The 17,473-nt window shown below is 46.8% G+C and overlaps 1 protein-coding gene across 1 annotated transcript in view; it reads left to right on the top strand.

Moving 5' to 3' along the window:
- CLSTN2 (calsyntenin 2) overlaps positions 1-17,473 on the top strand; it is a 721,779-nt gene that overhangs the window by 600,030 nt on the left and 104,276 nt on the right. Inside the window, exon 7 of the mRNA XM_088840256.1 lies at positions 10,418-10,666. Within this exon, the coding sequence (XP_088696382.1) occupies positions 10,418-10,666 (249 nt within the window). The remainder of the gene's footprint in view (positions 1-10,417; positions 10,667-17,473) is intronic.

Below are 17,473 nucleotides of genomic sequence, written 5' to 3'. Positions count from 1 at the left end.
AGCAGCAGCCCGCAGTACTGAGAAAGCTGCCTCTGGTGCTCTTCACTCCACGCACAGAGAAGCCGTCTCCGCCAACGTCTCATTTTGAATGAATATCCCATTTCGCTCCCTGTGCACCTGAATTATAAGTCAGCTCAACCCCGCGCCACAGCAGGTTACACTCATTTCCTCAACTCCTCCAGGTTAGGAGATGATGGAGTCAACTTGTTAAAGATCAGATGAGCCCAAGGGCACGCACAGGTGATTTGATTCTGAACGTTGCTGGGGGAAGAACAGGAGATGGAGAGGAGGAGAGGATTTTTCAAAGGAAGAAACTTTAGAGCAAAATTGCATCTAGTTGTTAATACAGCTCACTCCTCTGGGCTGCCAGCCTCTCCTGGCAGGAAGGCAGGTTAGTTCAGTCAGGAAAGCACTTTACCCTGAGATGCAAGCTTACCTGGCACTGGGAGCAACCCTTTGTCAAGCTCAGCTGGAAAGAATCTGCCTACCATGTGGGAGACCTGGGTTCGATCCCTGGGTTGGGAAGATCCCCTGGAGAAGGGAAAGGCTACCCACTGCAGTATTCTGGCCTGGAGAATGCCATGGACTGCATAGTCCTCACTTTCACTTCCTGGTGTGCACTTCTGGGAACCCCGAGTGAGCCTGACGGAGCAGGTCCATTCCTGCCTCCAGATCAGGAGTCTGCCTCTTGAATCTGCAGAGGAGAAAAGGCAGAAGCAAACAAATGAGACACACGCCCATCCGTGTTAGGTCTGCTTCCTCGGGCCCCACGCTCTCTCCAGACTGTGAGGCAAAGGCAGACCAGATCTCTTCTAAAGCAGAGCCTGGGTTGTGATTCCTGACTCACGGGGGGCTCCTTAGGTTCTGAAGACAAGCTTCTCTGTGGTTTCCCTAGCTCGTCGACAAGCTGCTGGCAGGGTTTCCCAGCCAGAGGGCTACCGTGACACTTTAAGCCCCAGTGTTCATGAGTTTTTTCATTCTACATATCTTCACTGACTTCAGATAGTAACAGGGAGACCAATTAGGATGTTTTGGCCGTAGTCTAAGCAAGAGAAATGATTTCTGAACTGGGGGAGTGGTGGTAGGGATGACCCTAAGACAGATTTAGGAGGATAATCAGTAAGAGTCAACCATTGATTGACTGAGAACTGGATGTGCAGTATGCCCTGCTTGGGTAGCACAGTGCCCCATTTATCATGTTGCCAGGCTGGAAGGAGGGCCCATGGGAAGGCAGGTTTTTTCTAGAATGATGCAGGAGATTAGGGAAAACAGCGCAACCTACGTATTCCAAACAACTCTTGTAATAATGCCCTTTACAAGCAGTGAAAAACAAGGAATCTTAGAAGATTCTGATGTGAGCATCTAACTGGATGAGAGTGCCACCAGCCAAAACTAGAAATTCCAGGTAAGGGTGGATTTAGGGGACAGTTCAGTTCAGTTCAGTTCAGTCGCTCAGTCGTGTCCGACTCTCCGCGACCCCATGAATCACAGCACGCCAGGCCTCCCTGTCCATCACCAACTCCCGGAGTACACTCAAACTCATGTCCACAGAGTTGGTGATGCCATCCAGCCATCTCATTCTCCGTCGTCCCCTTCTCCTCCCGCCCCCAACCTTTCCCAGCATCAGACTCTTTTCCAGTGAGTCAACTCGTCGCATGAGGTGGCCAAAGTATTGCAGTTTCAGCTTTAGCATCAGTCCCTCCAATGAACATCCAGGATTGATCTCCTTTAGAATGGACTGGTTGGATCTCCTTGCAGTATAAGGGACTCTCAAGAGTCTTCTCCAACACCACAGTTCAAAAGCATCGATTCTTCGGCGATCAGCCTTCTTCACAGTCCAACTCTCACAACCATACATGACCACGGGAAAAACCATTGCCTTGGTGATGACAAATACCTGTGGAACAGCCAGGTGTGGGTGCCCAACTCTAGAATGACTCCCCACCCTCCCGAGCTCCCGAAGAGCTGCCACCGTCCTACTGGTCCATCGTTAGAGCCCATTTCTTCCCAGTATGCTGCCTCTTCTGGGCCAGAGTACCCCATTTGTCCCCATCCCCAGCTCATTCCCATCCCTATGCCTTTGTTCATGACTTTTTTTCCTGCTAGAATCTCTCTCTCCTTTACCGTTCCAAACCCTTTCCTTAAGGCAATATTTGCCTGCCATCTCTGCTACCAGAAGCAGTGCTGTAGGGCTCCCAAGTGCTTTTGAATTCTGGCATTGCTTCTGTGATACTCTCCTTGTGCAGTAGCCCAGGCAAGACTGTCTCCCCCTCTGAAAGAGGTCTGATCAGTGCCCACCTGCTTCCTCTTCCTGCAGCATCATTCACAAGGAGCAGTGATGGCATCCCTGAATAAGGAGCCATCAGACAACAGTCGGGCAGAGCCACTGTCAGGAAGTACCTGGCAGGTGCGATAGCACCAGAAAAAAGCCTCTTTGTTTCCAAGGGAGCACCAGACATCAGCCATATTGCTGCCTGAGGTTTTGAAAAAAATGATGCAAGATCCTGCACCTGTGTCCCTTTCCACTTGCAGGTACAAATTTAGCCTAACACGGTCCCCCACTGACCTTCCTGTATTTGAAGCCAGGCCTCATGGGGAAGTTGGACAAGCTGCTTATCACTTCCTCTGGATTCAGAAATTCAAGATGAAGGACTCTGCCATCTCAGTCCCAGGTCTTCCCAAGGTGAAGTGTCACACAACTGCCTTGAGAATGAAATGTACGATGAGGCCCCAGTGAGGCTTCCTGACCAAATTCAATTGGACATTAACCGGAGCCTAGGAAAAGGCCTGCTTCCATGCCCCTGAGTCACTGTATATTACAATAAGCAGCAAAGCAGTTTGTGACACACCCGTCTCTTGGAGCCCTGAGGACAGGACTGCTCCTTCCTGAAACCACAGACTCCTGGCATCTGTCCAGAACCTCCCCACATGACGCTGAGGGTCAGCTGCTGTGTGTGTGGAGTTAAGGACTCCGAGGACAGGACAGTTCCTGTTGAAGGAAAGCCTGCAGTGTGAGAGCCTACTGTTAAATCAAGAAATGGATCCATCAGACCAGCTCAGATCATCAGACAGTGAGCTGTTCTTGGAGCTTATACACTTGTGAGCACAGGAGATTTTCATAGAGAATCTGTTCATCCATTCATTCATTTTTTTTAAAGTCAAGTTCAGCTTTCTTGCTTATTTAATTTATTTACTTATTTTGGCTGCACTGTATCTTTTTTGCTGCATAGGCTTTCTATAGTTGTGACAAATGGGGGCTATTGTTTAGTTGCAGTTTATGGGCTTCTCATTTGTGGTGGCTTCTCTTGTTGCAGAGCACAGGCTCCAGAGTATGCTGGCTTCAGTGGTTGTAGCACATGGGTTTAGTTGATTTGCAGCAGTATGATCTTCCCAGACCTGGGATCAAACCCATGTCCCCTACATTGAAAGGCAGATTCTTAACTACTGGACCACTAGGGAAGTCATTTGCTTATTTTTAATTCAGCAAATATTTGTTCAGTGTCCAAATGCTTTCATTCAGGAGGTTATCTAGAAATTAATAAGACCACTTAACAGTTCAAGGCAAAGACAGTCATGTAAAAAATTAGTTCATGGCTTTCTACTACACTGGGCAGCTTAACAGAGCTTGTCCTCATGAAGAATCACAATTCAAGGTTTTATACCTTCAGGATAGCCCAACTATGAGAAACCATGGTCAATTCCTCCAAGATTCTTCTAAAGAGCCAGAGCTTCCAAGGAGGACAGCACCAGTTCCCCAGTCATAACCAGTTCTTCCATTCTCAGAGCTGAATTGGGCCTTTGATTATAAGGAAAATTGATGCACACATGTTGGGAATCCAATTAAATCACTATTCATACATGAGCAAGGGTTGCACACACTGAGCAATGGGTAATGACAGTAGGCAATGGGCTTCTCTCTGGTTATGACTTCTTTAAAGTCAATGAAGTAGCTGCCATACAGCATGCCCTTCTATTCTGGGGAGAAGGTTTGTGCCTGCAGTGGCCTTGCCTAGGCTTATCAGCAACTGGGTATCCATGGCCCTACCCCAATAGTCTGGCTGACCATCTTTGTTGAAAGCTGGAGATTCCAAGGCCTTTGAAGAAGCCCTGTTGTCTAGGATTCCAGAGGTGGAAGGATAATCTGATGGTAGGATCTGTGAGCTTTGGAAAGGACATCAAGAAGTCTTCCACCTCCATCCTGAAGGTATGCAGATAGAAAAGTGGTTATGGTAGCCACTGATGTCAGTCACTTATGCACATTATCAGTCAAGACAGGGCAAGTTAGGCTGCAGTAACAAATGATTTCAAAGTCTATAGGCTTAAAATAACAAAAGTTAATTTCCATTCCTATCACATGTCCTTCTTGGGTTGACTGTGGCTCTGTTCCATGGTGGTTTCCCACCAGGATTCAGGCTAAAAGAATAGTCTCTATCTAGAATATTGTTGATCTCATGACAGATGGAAAAAATACACATGGTGAACCTTGGACTGGCTCATAATGTTTCTGCCCTAAAGTGACACATGTCATTTGCATTCACATTTTCTTGGTCAGAGCAAGTCACACAGCCAACTGTGATCAGTGGGTCATCGAACCATGTTAAGAACAGAAGAATGCTTTCTACCATCATGCAGTTCAAGCATGGCCTTTGTCAAGAGGGCCTCCCTGGCTTCCCCCCAAGACTCTCTACCAATGAACTATTCCACCCACCAAAAATAAAAGGCTTTCCATTGGGTCTCTAGAGGTAGGTCCTGACATAACTAAAACATTATATAAACATGTAATGAAATAATATGGAGTTGATACTGCTAATCATGGAAGATGCTACAGAATGAGGCCTGTGTCCTTGATTACAATGGTTCCTCTCCCCTGAGAACCTCCCCTTCTTCGCATCCCTTTCTGCATCCCATTGTGGACCATAAGGAGGCATGACTGAGGCTCCATGTCTGTCACCATGGCCGCAGGCCTACTGTGAAAAGCTGAGGGCACTCTGCCTTCACCAAGGCCATCCAGAACAGCACACAAACCCTAGAGTTAAGAGGTCCAGGGACTTCCCTGGTGGTTCAGTGGCCAAGACTCCCTGCTCCCAATGCAGGGGGTCTGACTTCGATTCCTGGTCAGGGAACTAGATCCCACATGCCACAACGAAAGACCCCATGTGCCAGAACTAAGACCCAGTGCAGTCAAATCAATAAGTAAATATTAGAAAAGAAAAGACCCAGATGGTGACCCCTGCCCCCAGGTTCCATGTGGGCTCTCACTCCACTGTGTATCCTGAAATCTGCCTAATTCGCCCCTGTCTTTATCTACTTGCTGGCTCAGCGAGGCTTCTCCACCTTGATAGGGCTCAGAGACCTCAAGGCAGACTTCATTTCTGGTTACAAGCCCCTTACACTCAGGCCACAGTTTCTGTGCACCAGACTAGTATGCGCTTTCAGCAGCCCAGTGGGTCCCAGGGACCTCTGCATCTTAAATACACCCTGACATGCAGACAGTGCTGCACTATCTTTGCAAGTTATGCGTCCTTTTCACCCACTGCTTCCCATGGGGTACCTTGGGGAGAGGAGAGAGAACTTTAGGAGAAAGGAAATCTCTCTCATTTTATTTAAGTGCACCAGAAAATGAAACTGTTGCTCAGTCGCTAGGTCATGTCTGACTCTGCAGTCCCGTGGACTGCAGCCCTCTAGACTCTGTCCATGGAGTCTCCAGGCAAGGATACTGGGATGGGTTGCCATGTCCTCCTCCAGGGGATCTTCCTGACACAGGGATCGAATCCAAGCCTCTTGCATTGGCAGGTGGATTCCTTACCACTGAGCCATCTGGGAAGCCCCTAGAAAATGAAATATAATCAGTTAAGTCTGTGGAACTCTGCACCATGTAGTGAAACACAGTGTCATGCTTTCCTGGAGGCAACATCTGTGGGCCGGGCAGTGACATGCTATTTCCCTCATCAAGGATGACATTGATGGCCTTGCCAGGGCACATGCCTCTCTGTGGACAGCCACCTGTACAGGGAGATGGGGTCCTGGGCTCTGGGCTGAGCTTGTCAGGACACTGTGCTGTACGGCAGAAAGAATATCACCAGGTGTCTGACAGCTGGGCCTGCCTCTAACTAGCTGTGTGGCTGTGTGATCCTGGTCAAGTCATTTCCCCTTTCTGGGTCTCAGTTTCCATGTTTGTAAATGTACAGGATGTTGGGAGAGGATAATTGGGGAAAATGGAATTAACAGATGTACACTACCATATATAAAATAGATAACAGCAGGGTTTTACAGTATAGCAAAGGGTGCTATATTCACTATCATGTAATAAACTAAAATGGAGAAGAATCAAAAAAAGTGTATAGATACATACATATATGCTGCTGCTGCTGAGTCACTTCAGTCGTGTCCGACTCTGTGCAACCCCATAGACGGAAGCCCACCAGGCTCCCCCGTCCCTGGGATTCTCCAGGCAAGAACACTGGAGTGGATTGCCATTTCCTTCTCCAATGTGTGAAAGTGAAAAGTGAAAGTGAAGTCGCTCAGTCATGTCCGACTCTTAGTGACCGCATGGACTGCAGCCCACCAGCCTCCTCTGTCCATGGGATTTTCCAGCAAGATCACTGGAGTGGGGTGCCATTGCCTTCTCCACATACATATATATGTGTAACCAAATCACTTTGCTATATACCTGAAACTAACACAATATTATAAATCACTATACTTCCTTTTTTTTTAATGCGCAGGAGATGATAAGATCTTCCTCCACGTTGATTGAGGTGGTGCAGTGGGGTGTGCGGGCTTTGGGGCTGGCAAGTTCTGATGACAGGTCCACTCACTCGCTGGCTGTGATCCTGGGCTTGCTGAGCCTCGGATTTTTTACTGTAAACTGGAATCATAATAATATCCACCACTTAGACAAATAAGAAAAAGCATTGACGTACTTAAATCTGGACCCACTCAGTGTCCAATAGAATGTTCCAAGGGAAATAAGACTAAGTGTCTGTTGAAAGTATAATTCAAAAGATACATGCACTGCTGTATTCATAGCTGCACTGTAGCCATTTGCAGGAACATGGATGGACCTAGAGATTGTCACACTAAGTAACGTAAGTCAGACAGAAAAGGACAAGTATCAGATGATATCACAAAACAGAAACAGACTCACAGACATAGAAAACACACTTGTACTTGCCAAGGAGTAGAGGGTGTGGAGAAGGAATAGAGTGGGAGTTGGGGTTTAGCAGAAATAAACTACTATGTATAGGATGGATAAACAAGATCCTACTGTGTAGCACAGGGAGCTATATTCAGTATCTTGTGATAAACCATAATGGAAAAGAATATAAAAAATAATGTGTACATATGGATAACCGAGTCATTTTGCTGTACAGCAGAAACTAACATAACATTGTAAATCAATGTCGAAAAAAAATAACAAAGGTCTGTAACTATGAAAAGTAAAGTTCCCTAAATACACATACAGAAAATGACATGTAACCAATTGTTCCTCCTAACCTTCTCTTTCTGTTTTCCCTCCATCACCCTCCACCTCATCCTTGCTCTAAACCTCCCTCCCTCTATCCAACCTTGCTTTGGGGAAAATTAGCAATCAGCTCCTTCACTAACCTGAATGACTAGTGAATTCTGCAGGAACATTGGCTCCTTAACAACAGCAAGGTCCTCAATCAAAAGGGAAACTCAAAAGGTGGAGTTTTGAGCTATGTCAGTATCACCCTGGTTCCCTGGTGTGCAAGTCTCTGGCTTGTGTGGTGGCAAAGCTGACCTTGATAATGGCCAAACACACATCCCTGTATTGGGCCCTGCCAGATTGTGTTGGGGGCACTGGCTTCAGCTAGAAGTCAGGAGCCCTGCATAGTCAGCCTGCATCTCCCTGGCCACCTGAAATTTCAGGAACAATACACGTTCTGTGTGAGCCCTAGTCACCAGCTGTTATCCTGGACAAATCCTGGTGTCCGAACCAACTCACTTATATGATGGAGAAGCTGTTACCAGATTGTATTATTCTGGGAGAGTGTAGGAAAATGAACTTATTCCAAAGACCTCTTATGTCCCACTCCCCAACTACCCCGAAATCTTTACCTACCACTACCTTGGTAGATTTCTTTCTTTCAGATACCTAGGGAGGTTCATAGCCCTGAAGGCTTTGGTAGTCATTAAAATGTTAGCATGAACTAGCTTATCAGATAAGTGAAATGGACATCAAATAAGGCTCTAGGAGTATGGATGAGAACAAGTGAAATTTCTTTTTTAACATTTATTTACTTGGCTGCACCGGGTCTTAGTTGTGTCATGCGAGTTTAGCTGTGGCGTGTGGGATCTAGTCCCCTGACCAGGGATTGAACCCTGGTCCCCTTGCATTGTGATCACCGAGTCTTAGCCTCTGCACCACCAGGAAAATTCCAACAAGTAAATATTGATGAGAGATGCAGGATGTGGACTAGAGGCTGGGTGAATAAGCTCAGTGGGTATTGGGTAGGGGCCAGAAGCATCTCACAGAGGTACTCTGCAGAAGGCAAGGCGGTTATAAACATTAATGGAACACCTACTATGTGTCAGGCATGCTACCAGGCAAAACCCTTAAGAAACATGCTTGTTAGTAACACAGTCAACGCTGCCCACAATTCCCCTTGGAAAGCATAGCTGCAGGGTGATTGTGAATTAAGAGACCGGAATCTCCACCCACTACATCTCAGACACTGCAGTTCCCCGGAGGCCTTTCCCAAGGTGAGCTTCTCACCAGCAGCTGGCTCTAAGGATACAAATGTTTCACGCACCCAACCTTCAATTGCAAACCAATAGGTATCTGTTTCAAGGCTAGAGGGAAAATTGGCTGGGTGAAGCATTTTCATCGGTTTCTAATATGGCACCTTTCTGAGGAATTTTCAAGGGTCATTTCAGCTTTAGGGGATGTTTGTGGTGGCCGAGGCTGGAATGCAGTGCCCAGGTGAGATGAGTCTCTGATATACAGAATTCAGAAGTCCAGCGATCCCTGACAAATGGCAGGTTATATACACATAACCACTGTCCATTAAACCCATTTATGACCGCCTGGTTGGTACTGTGCCAAGAGAGAGCCCCACACACCTGGTCCCCTGCACCCGGCACACCTTGGACTCCCTGGTTCTTGTTCCCTGGTATTAGGAAGCCCTCCACATGCCTCATCCCCTGAGTAGCTGAGCTCTGCTCCTCTGTGGAGCATAAGGATGCCAAGAACACTGCTGGCAGCACCTGAGCTTCATTAAAAAGGCTACGGCAGCCCAGTTGCCCTCCTGGCTGTGCCATCCTACCTTCTGGGCCAGCTCCTCTGGCTCACTTAGCCCCACCCTCCATGAAGCTGTTGGTGTAATTCTTCTGAAACACAAATCTGCCTATGGTACTCCCACTGCCTCAGGTTATCCTTAGCCTAGAATCGTAGTGGTAGCAAAAATCATAGCAACTCTAATAATAACAGCAGAGTTATAGCTAACGTAGAGCAAGCTCCATTCATGGTGTGCCAAACACACTGTCCAAGCCAGGATGCAGTCTCTCTTCTAGTCCCCACAACACCTGGGAGGGCAGGTGGCAGAGAAGGGGGTGGAGGGTCAGAAAGGTGAAGTCTCTGCTCACAGTCACGAGGCTAGAAAGTCAGGCCACCACCAGTCGTCAGATTTAAGTTCTGCCAACTTCAGAATCTGTGTTCTCAACCACTGTACCATTTGGCATAAACAAATGATTGGAAAAAAATGTGATGAGTGCAGAGTGATTCATACTCCTCTTGGAATCAGGCTGTGTGTCCTCTATCACAACCCTGGTCTCACTGCATCCCAGATGTCCATCAATTTGTGGGGACCGAGCTCTTCCAAGTCAGGACCTAGAATTTTCCCCATCACAGCCCTGGTCTCACTGCACCCCAGGTGTCCATCAATTTGTGGGGACCAATCCCCTCCAGGTCAGGAACTGTGCTGATTCACTTTTACTTTGCCAGCACCCAGGAGGGGTCTTGGCACCTGGATAGTGCTCAATAAATGACTGACAGGTTAATGAATGGATTAAGTGCATGAATGAATCCATCGATTGGAATCAAACCCTGGCATTCTCCAGGAACCTTGCCTGCTTATCAAAGCCCCCAGGGTAGTCTCATTTCTCTAAATTCCTTCAGCACTTTTTTTCTTGTGTAATGGTTAATTGCACTGTTTTTCCACATGCAATACTTTTGTCTGTAAGTTACTGATGCCTCCCCAAGCCACCTAGGCAACTTGGGCAAGCATGGCATTTAACCCTTCTTTTCCCAAGTCAGCCAGCTCAGGGCGGAGTTCTTAGCTCTGGGTGAGTACGCAGATTAGTTCATTGTGGCCCTGAGAGCAGAAAACAGAACATGAGGACACCCCGCCTGGGAGGAATGACCCTTTGTTCTTTCTGTCCCCACCCCCTGTAGGAGCCTCCTCTGGCATCATTGACCTCTTGCCATCCCCCAGTGCTGCCACCAACTGGACCACAGGACTGCTGGTGGATAGCAGTGAAATGATTTTCAAGTTCGATGGCAGGCAGGGTGCCAAGATCCCTGATGGAGTTGTGCCCAAGAACCTGACCGACCAGTTCACCATCACCATGTGGATGAAGCACGGCCCCAGCCCTGGCGTGAGAGCCGAGAAGGAAACCATCCTCTGCAACTCAGATAAAACCGGTGAGCCTCGCGTCCAGCTCTGCTAGCGGCTGCCCGTTATGTCCCAGCTGGTCAGGCACGGCCACGGCCACCAAGAATGTGAGCGTATGCTGCCTGCCGACTTCCTGGGCTTGGGGTAGGGCGAGTCCACAAACGGGAGGTAAGGTACAGACACAAAAGAATCGAAAACTTGGCATTGATGGTTTTCAGACTGGATTCTTCAGAATCTCAGCCTCTCCAGAAGTAACTTAGGGCTGCTCTACCAGGGGTTGGGGGTGAGGGAGGAGATTTCGTCTCTACTTCAAGCAAAGCAGTTCCACCTATATATGTAGACATATTTCCATTAAGATCATTTTCAATGAAAGGGTCCTGCTAACTTACAACAGTAGTTTGAAAATCACTGCTGTGCATAATAATGATAGCTAAGTCTTCTTAGCTATTTTTCAGCATGCTAAGTGTGTGTAAGGGGTTCACAGCTTGATGGTTAAAAATGCTCCACCACTTAATGGCTGTGTAATCTTGAGCAAGTTGTTTAACCTCTCTGTGCCTCAATTTCCCAGTCAACAAAACATGCATTTTATTAATAGCATTATCTACCTCGTAAGGTTTTTATCAGAACTGAGTGACGTGATGTCTGTACAGAGCTTTGGAACAGTGGCTGGCGCACAGCAAGTGCAATCTGTGTCAGCCCTTCCTGTTCCGGTGTCTCACTTCTCTACAATTGATTCTGTAAACGCAATATTGTGTTTTCTGTTTTAAGGATCAGGAAACATCCCTGGGAGTTTAAGTAGCTTGTCCCAAATTACACAGCCAGTAGGTATCAGAACTGGAAGGTAAGCTTAGCTCCAGCTAACTCCAGCCCCATGTTCTGCTCATCACACCCCACATCTAAAGACACACACACTCAAATACTCTGATATCTTATGAAAAGGTGATGCCCACAGTTTTCCATTTCAAATGCTACTCTTGTTGAAATACTTGAGATAAATAACAGCAGCCCATGGTGCAGTGAGAAGACAGGAGAGAAGGAAGTCTGCATGCTCAGCTCTGCCGCGGGACAGCCGCAGTTCACACGGAAGCATTCCCACTATTTAACACGTGACCTTGGAGGGCTTGCTACTCAGCTTCAGTTCAGTTTCCCCATATGTAAAGTGGGGGAGATAAACATGAGATAATGTATGAAATCACTTAGCAGATCCAGACCTAAAATCAGTACCAATTTACTCAATGTGGTTGTCATCATCATTACTGTTTCTGGTTTTATTCCACATTCTATTATTATCAGGACCCCGCACTTCCTATTCCACCTAATCTTTGCAATACAAGTGTTTTTTGGATGTAGAAACTGAGACAAAGGAAGTTGCCCATTTTTATAGGCGTATGGTGTCGGAGCTAGGGCCAAGGATTGGTTCTCCTGGGATCTTCCTCTAGGAAGGGCCCCGCAAACCTGCTTAAGGTGCCACTGGGGATTGGGACTGGGTTCAGAGCTCAGCGCAGGACCCCAGGAACCACCCTGTGGCCCCATCTTCGCAGTGCCTGGCAGGGTGATTCCATCATGAACCTGGGGCCCAAATGCAAAGCATCCCCAGCTGGGGTTAGCGGCCACACACATGGAGTCCTTTCTAAAATGTATCAAATGCCCTTGGGAGGCAGGTCAGACAGAGACCTTTGGGCTTCCAGAGAAGGAAACTGGAATATGAAAGGCTGAGCAGCTAAGTTAAGATAACACAATTGATTGCCAAAGAAACAGGCTAGGCCCTCGTTCCTCCTGCTCACGTTTCAGTTCAGTTCAGTCCCTCAATCATGTCTGACTCTTTGCGACCCCATGGACTGCAGCACGCCAGGCCTCCCTGTCCATCACCAACTCCCGGAGTTTACTCAAACACATGTCCATGGAGTTGGTGATGCCATCCAACCATCTCATTCTCTGTCATCCCCTTCTCCTGCCTTCAGTCTTTCCCAGCATCAGGGTCTTTTCCAATGAGTCAGTTCTTCACATCAGGTGGCCAAAGTACTGGAGTTTCAGCTTCAGCATCAGTCTTCCAATGAATATTCAGAACTGCTTTCATGTTTCAGGCCCATGCTATTGGAACAGTGGCTCTCAACCCTGCACTGGTATAACCTGTAAAAATACCTAGATGCCAGGGCCCTGCCCCGGCTCAGTGAGTCAGCGTCTGGGGGATTCTTTCGTGCAGCCATGGCTGAAAACTCTGCATTAGACGACGATGCCTCACTTTCATCAGAGTAGCGCCCCCAATAGGCATTTCAGCCCCTTCCACCAGCAAGTTATGGCACTGCTCAGCTTTGGCCTCAGCATAAAATAACACTGGGCCAATCAGCTCAACACTGGCACAAAAAAAAGATGGGGAAGACTTTCTCATTTCTTTGACTTGAAAATAAACCTATATATATATGTATCTCCTGCCCTAAATTACGTGACTGAGCGACTTCACTTTCACTTTTCACTTTCACACATTGGAGAAGGAAATGGCAATCCACTCCAGTGTTCTTGCCTGGAGAATCCCAGAGACGGGGGAGCCTGGTGGGCTGCCGCCTATGGGGTCACACAGAGTTGGACACGACTGAAGTGACTTAGCAGCAGCAGCAGCCCTAAATTAAAAAGTTTATCAGGATCAGCTAAAGCTTGATTAGGGCTTTTATGTATCAGGAAAAGAATTGTCAAGTTATAAAAGCAACACATGTTTATAGCAGGTAACCTAAAATCACAAAAAAGTAGGAAAAATATAGAGTCACCTAAAATTCTAATAATTGGAGGTATTTTCAGATAACAGTTGGCATATTTCACTATGAAATGAAATCTTATTTTTATTTCTATGTATGTACAGAGTATTCTTACAATTTTCAATCTATTTTTATAATACCTGTGATACTATTATGTTTCTCTTAAATAACATTACATGTATCCAGGTCATTTCTCTATGTGATAAAATATTCTTTAAAAATATTAATTGCATGACAGTCCTGAGGCTTTATTATACTTCATTTAACTGGCTCCCTTTTGTTAGACATTTAGATTGTTTCCTGCAGCTGAAATAATGTTGTAATAGGCATTGTTACAATATATAATAAGCATTCTTGTATATACCTGTATGGATAGTTCTGATTACCAGAAGCTGAATTATTGAGTTAAAGAATATATTGGGGTAACCAAAAAGTTCATTTGGATTTTCTCATGAGATGTTATGGAAAAAAAACAAACGAACTTATTGGTCAACCCAGTAAATGTTAGAAAGGCTGTTGATATAAATTATAAAATCACCCTTCATGAAATTTGCAATAGTTTCTGTCTTACCCACTAAGTAAAACTCACCAGTGCTAGCTATGATGAAGTAGTTTATTAATAGTTGGATCACAGAACTGATTAGTCATCAAGCGTTAATTGCAGTTTTATAAAAGAAAGAAAACCATTCTTAGCACAACCACCAAGAAGCCTCATGATGACAAACAGCTTTTCATTAGTTTTGCCTCCTGTCACTGTCCAGTAGCCCGAGATGGAGCTGCAGGGTGAGGCTCAGCTTCGCCCAGACATTCAGGGACTCGAGATCCTTCCATCATTCGTCACTGCCATTTTCATCCATGGAACAGAAAGTTAGAATAGAGGGTTGAACACAGAAGGGTTTTATTAGCTAGACCAGCAAGCCACATACTCTCAGTTTTCTGGTGAAAATTTGATCTCAGTGTTCCATCTGACCATGGGAGAAGCAGCGATATGACTTAGGCTATGTTTCTAAGAGCAATGATACAAGATTAGGTGGATACATAGCAATGTATGTGAGGAGCATGGTATTGTGAGGGGCACTTGTGCTCCCTCCAACCCCACCTCTGTTGGCCCTATCTCTCCATTCCTGGTGTGAGCAATGTCCTTTCCTGGCCTCTCTTAGAAACTCCTCTCCCCCTACACACCCACTCCTCCTGTGGGACCCTTTCTTCCTGGCATCAGCCCTCTCGCTGCCTCTGAGTTTCATTTGAATACGATGTGCCACTTGCAGTGACAGCTACTTTCATACAGGGGTTTCCAAGACAGTGGGGCCAACCAGTCCAGAAATCACCAAGTGATGGGGGCAGAGGTGCCAGCCTGGTACGGAGTCCTAGAATGGTCCCTCAGCCTGCTGGACAAGGAAGGGATGCTCTCACATGTCCAGAGATGCCCAGAAAACCTCTCAGAGGGACCAAGGTTGTCTAAAGTAGAGAGGAGGTGGGAATCTCATTCCCACCTGCCTGTTGGCTGAGCTGCAAACACTCTTACATCCGTTCCAGGTTGCTGTCGGAGCAGAGCCCAGGGGAGCTCTGGGCAAGTGTGACTCGTGTCCTAGGAGTTTAGGGTACAGGAAAGGTGGACCTGGCTCTGACTCTTGCCCAGATGGTCTGAAGGCAGGAGGATAATGGGGGCTGCCTCTGAGTGGGGAGCAGTGAAGAGAGAGGGGCAGCAGGGGGAAGGGCTTCCCTACTACAATTTAGCAGAACATCAGTGTTTTTATTCTTATTCTTGGGAACCAAATGGACATCCAGAAATGGTTGAGATTGAGCCAAGAGGGCTGAGTGCCAGGAAGAGGTAATCCAGTAGGAGAAGCAGATTGGCAAGGGGGCAGGGATAAGTAACCGAGGGCAGGAGCCAAGATCATGAAAGGTGTCATGAAAATCATGAAAGGAATCATGAAAAGCAGGGCTTAGAGAAATAATGGAGAGGTGGTGGTGGTGGTAGTTTAGTTGCTAAGTCCTGTCTGACTGTTGTGACCCCATGGACTGTAGCCTGCCAGGCTCCTCTGCCCATGGGATTCTCCAGGCAAGAATACTGGGGTGAGTTGCCATTTCCTTCTCCAAATGGAGAGGTAAGAGCCAACAAAGGTGGGACTGGAAGTGGTGTGAATGTCCCTGCTGTCCAGACTGGGACAGTGTCGTGTATCAGATCAACTCCTATGTGAAGATTGTAGCAGGCCCTTTCTTATTGAGGGTGTGGGGATTGAAGGGATGGTGGGGGGAGAAGGGCTGAAAACATTTTTTAACCAGGGCCCAGTTTCATGGCTACAGGTGATCCCTGCAAAGTCTCTCCAAAAACCAGCCAATGCACCCAGGAAGGAACCCATATGTAGATCTACATGACAGAGGACACTGGACATCCCTGGGAAAATAACAAAGTCCACTGCCTCTTTAAAGAGACTCCACTTCTCTCCTTCGTATCTGCCTTCCCTGCCCCTAACCAAGACTGGAGCTGGGGGGAGTTTGGGGGAGGAGGCAGTGGGACAAGCAGAGTCCTTTCCCCACCGGTGGCCAACGAGTCACGGACAAGGCTGAGTGGGGAAGATCTTTTAACTAATGACACTCTGGTATTTGATTTGGAGACTTTCTGGACTATTTTAATATCTGACAGTGGCCAGAAGACTTTAGGATATGCCAGAGATGTGGGCAAGGAAAAGGAGGGATGGTGCCAGGGAGAACACTGAAGGACAGCAAAAGAGGAGCTGAATTCCGAGTGTATCATGTCACTGACGCTCCTCATGTCATTGAGGAACCAGTTACCCTGGTGTGGGTGGTGACTCCAGGGATCCAGCTAACAGAGGGTGGGGGAGGGAGGGACCACTGGAGGGAGGCCAAGAGATGCTGTGAACCTCCCCTGAGGTCTGTCCTTTCGTTCTTCTTTTACCTCTTCACCACAACCTCTCCTGATGCCAAATGAAGTTAAAGGGGAGAAATCTTTCTGTATCTTCCTGACAGTTATCTGTAGAAACTACAGGGAACTTGGGCAATAGTGTGGGAGACAAGAACTGGTTAGTAAAATTCCTATAAGCAGGCCTGGCTATTTCATCAATGTAAAGACCAAGTAGTCACCTGAATGTTGGCCTTGACCAATACTGCCACACTTGGCAACTGACCATTCTCCTTCTGTCCATCTTTTGGCTGCATCTTGAAGAATGGTAATGCTTTTGTGAAAACAGCATCTGACACTACTCTGTTATGTTGTCATGGTCACGAGGCAGTGTAGTAGTCCTTATAATAACCAACAGCCATTGAACATCTGCTCTGGGCAGGTGGTTTATACACATTTCCTCATTGTATCAATTAAGATGCTTTCAGTTACAAGGAATGGGAAATATAAAGCAAACTGATATTGAATGACTAAAAATCAAAATTATAAAGGGAATGTGGGGTTCTTGTAACTAAAAGTGGCTAAAGCTAAGACAGACAACTTCTGATAAAGTGGGATCAAGGTCCTGGCTCCTTTTCTCTACAACTTTTCAGATCTGCCACCTTATAGTATCAATTTCATGTTAGCAAACATGGCTGCAGCAGCTCCCAGCCTCCCAGTATATACTGCAACTTCTTGAAAGAGATGGGGGTCTCTTCTTGCTAGCTGCTAAAAGAGGGAGACAGTTCTTTCCTAGACTATTTATAACAGCTCCAGAATCACTGGCCTGACTCGAGTCACTTTCCTGACAGAAGCCTCATGGCCAGGAGAATGGTCTGCAATGCTGGACATGGACCTGGGTTCTGAACCAAACACTGTGGCGGGGGGTGTTTCACGAGCCCCTTTGGCTTAAACCAACTCGGAGCCCATGCCTCAAAGTGGGATTTGGTGTTGATTCCTCCCACTTATACCTCCATAAGCAAGGTGTGTACAGGATGTGCAAAAATCAGTCAATCACAACATCCTATTCTCGTGACACATTAGGATAATTCAGCATCCCTGTCATGATACAGCTAAGGAAATTGAGCCTCTAAGAGGTTGAATTACTTTTCCAGCATCATCCAGAGGTATGGCTTCACTCCAAGTCTATCTGAATCCAGGGTCCATGAGCTGTATCTGCTCAT

This window comes from Moschus berezovskii, chromosome 1, assembly GCF_049115385.1.
Source record: "Moschus berezovskii isolate FMDL1 chromosome 1, NW_MosBer_1.0, whole genome shotgun sequence".
Classification (NCBI taxonomy): domain Eukaryota; kingdom Metazoa; phylum Chordata; class Mammalia; order Artiodactyla; family Moschidae; genus Moschus; species Moschus berezovskii.
The sequence above is the reverse complement of the archived record's forward strand: the minus strand, read 5'-3'. Positions and strand labels throughout refer to the sequence as shown.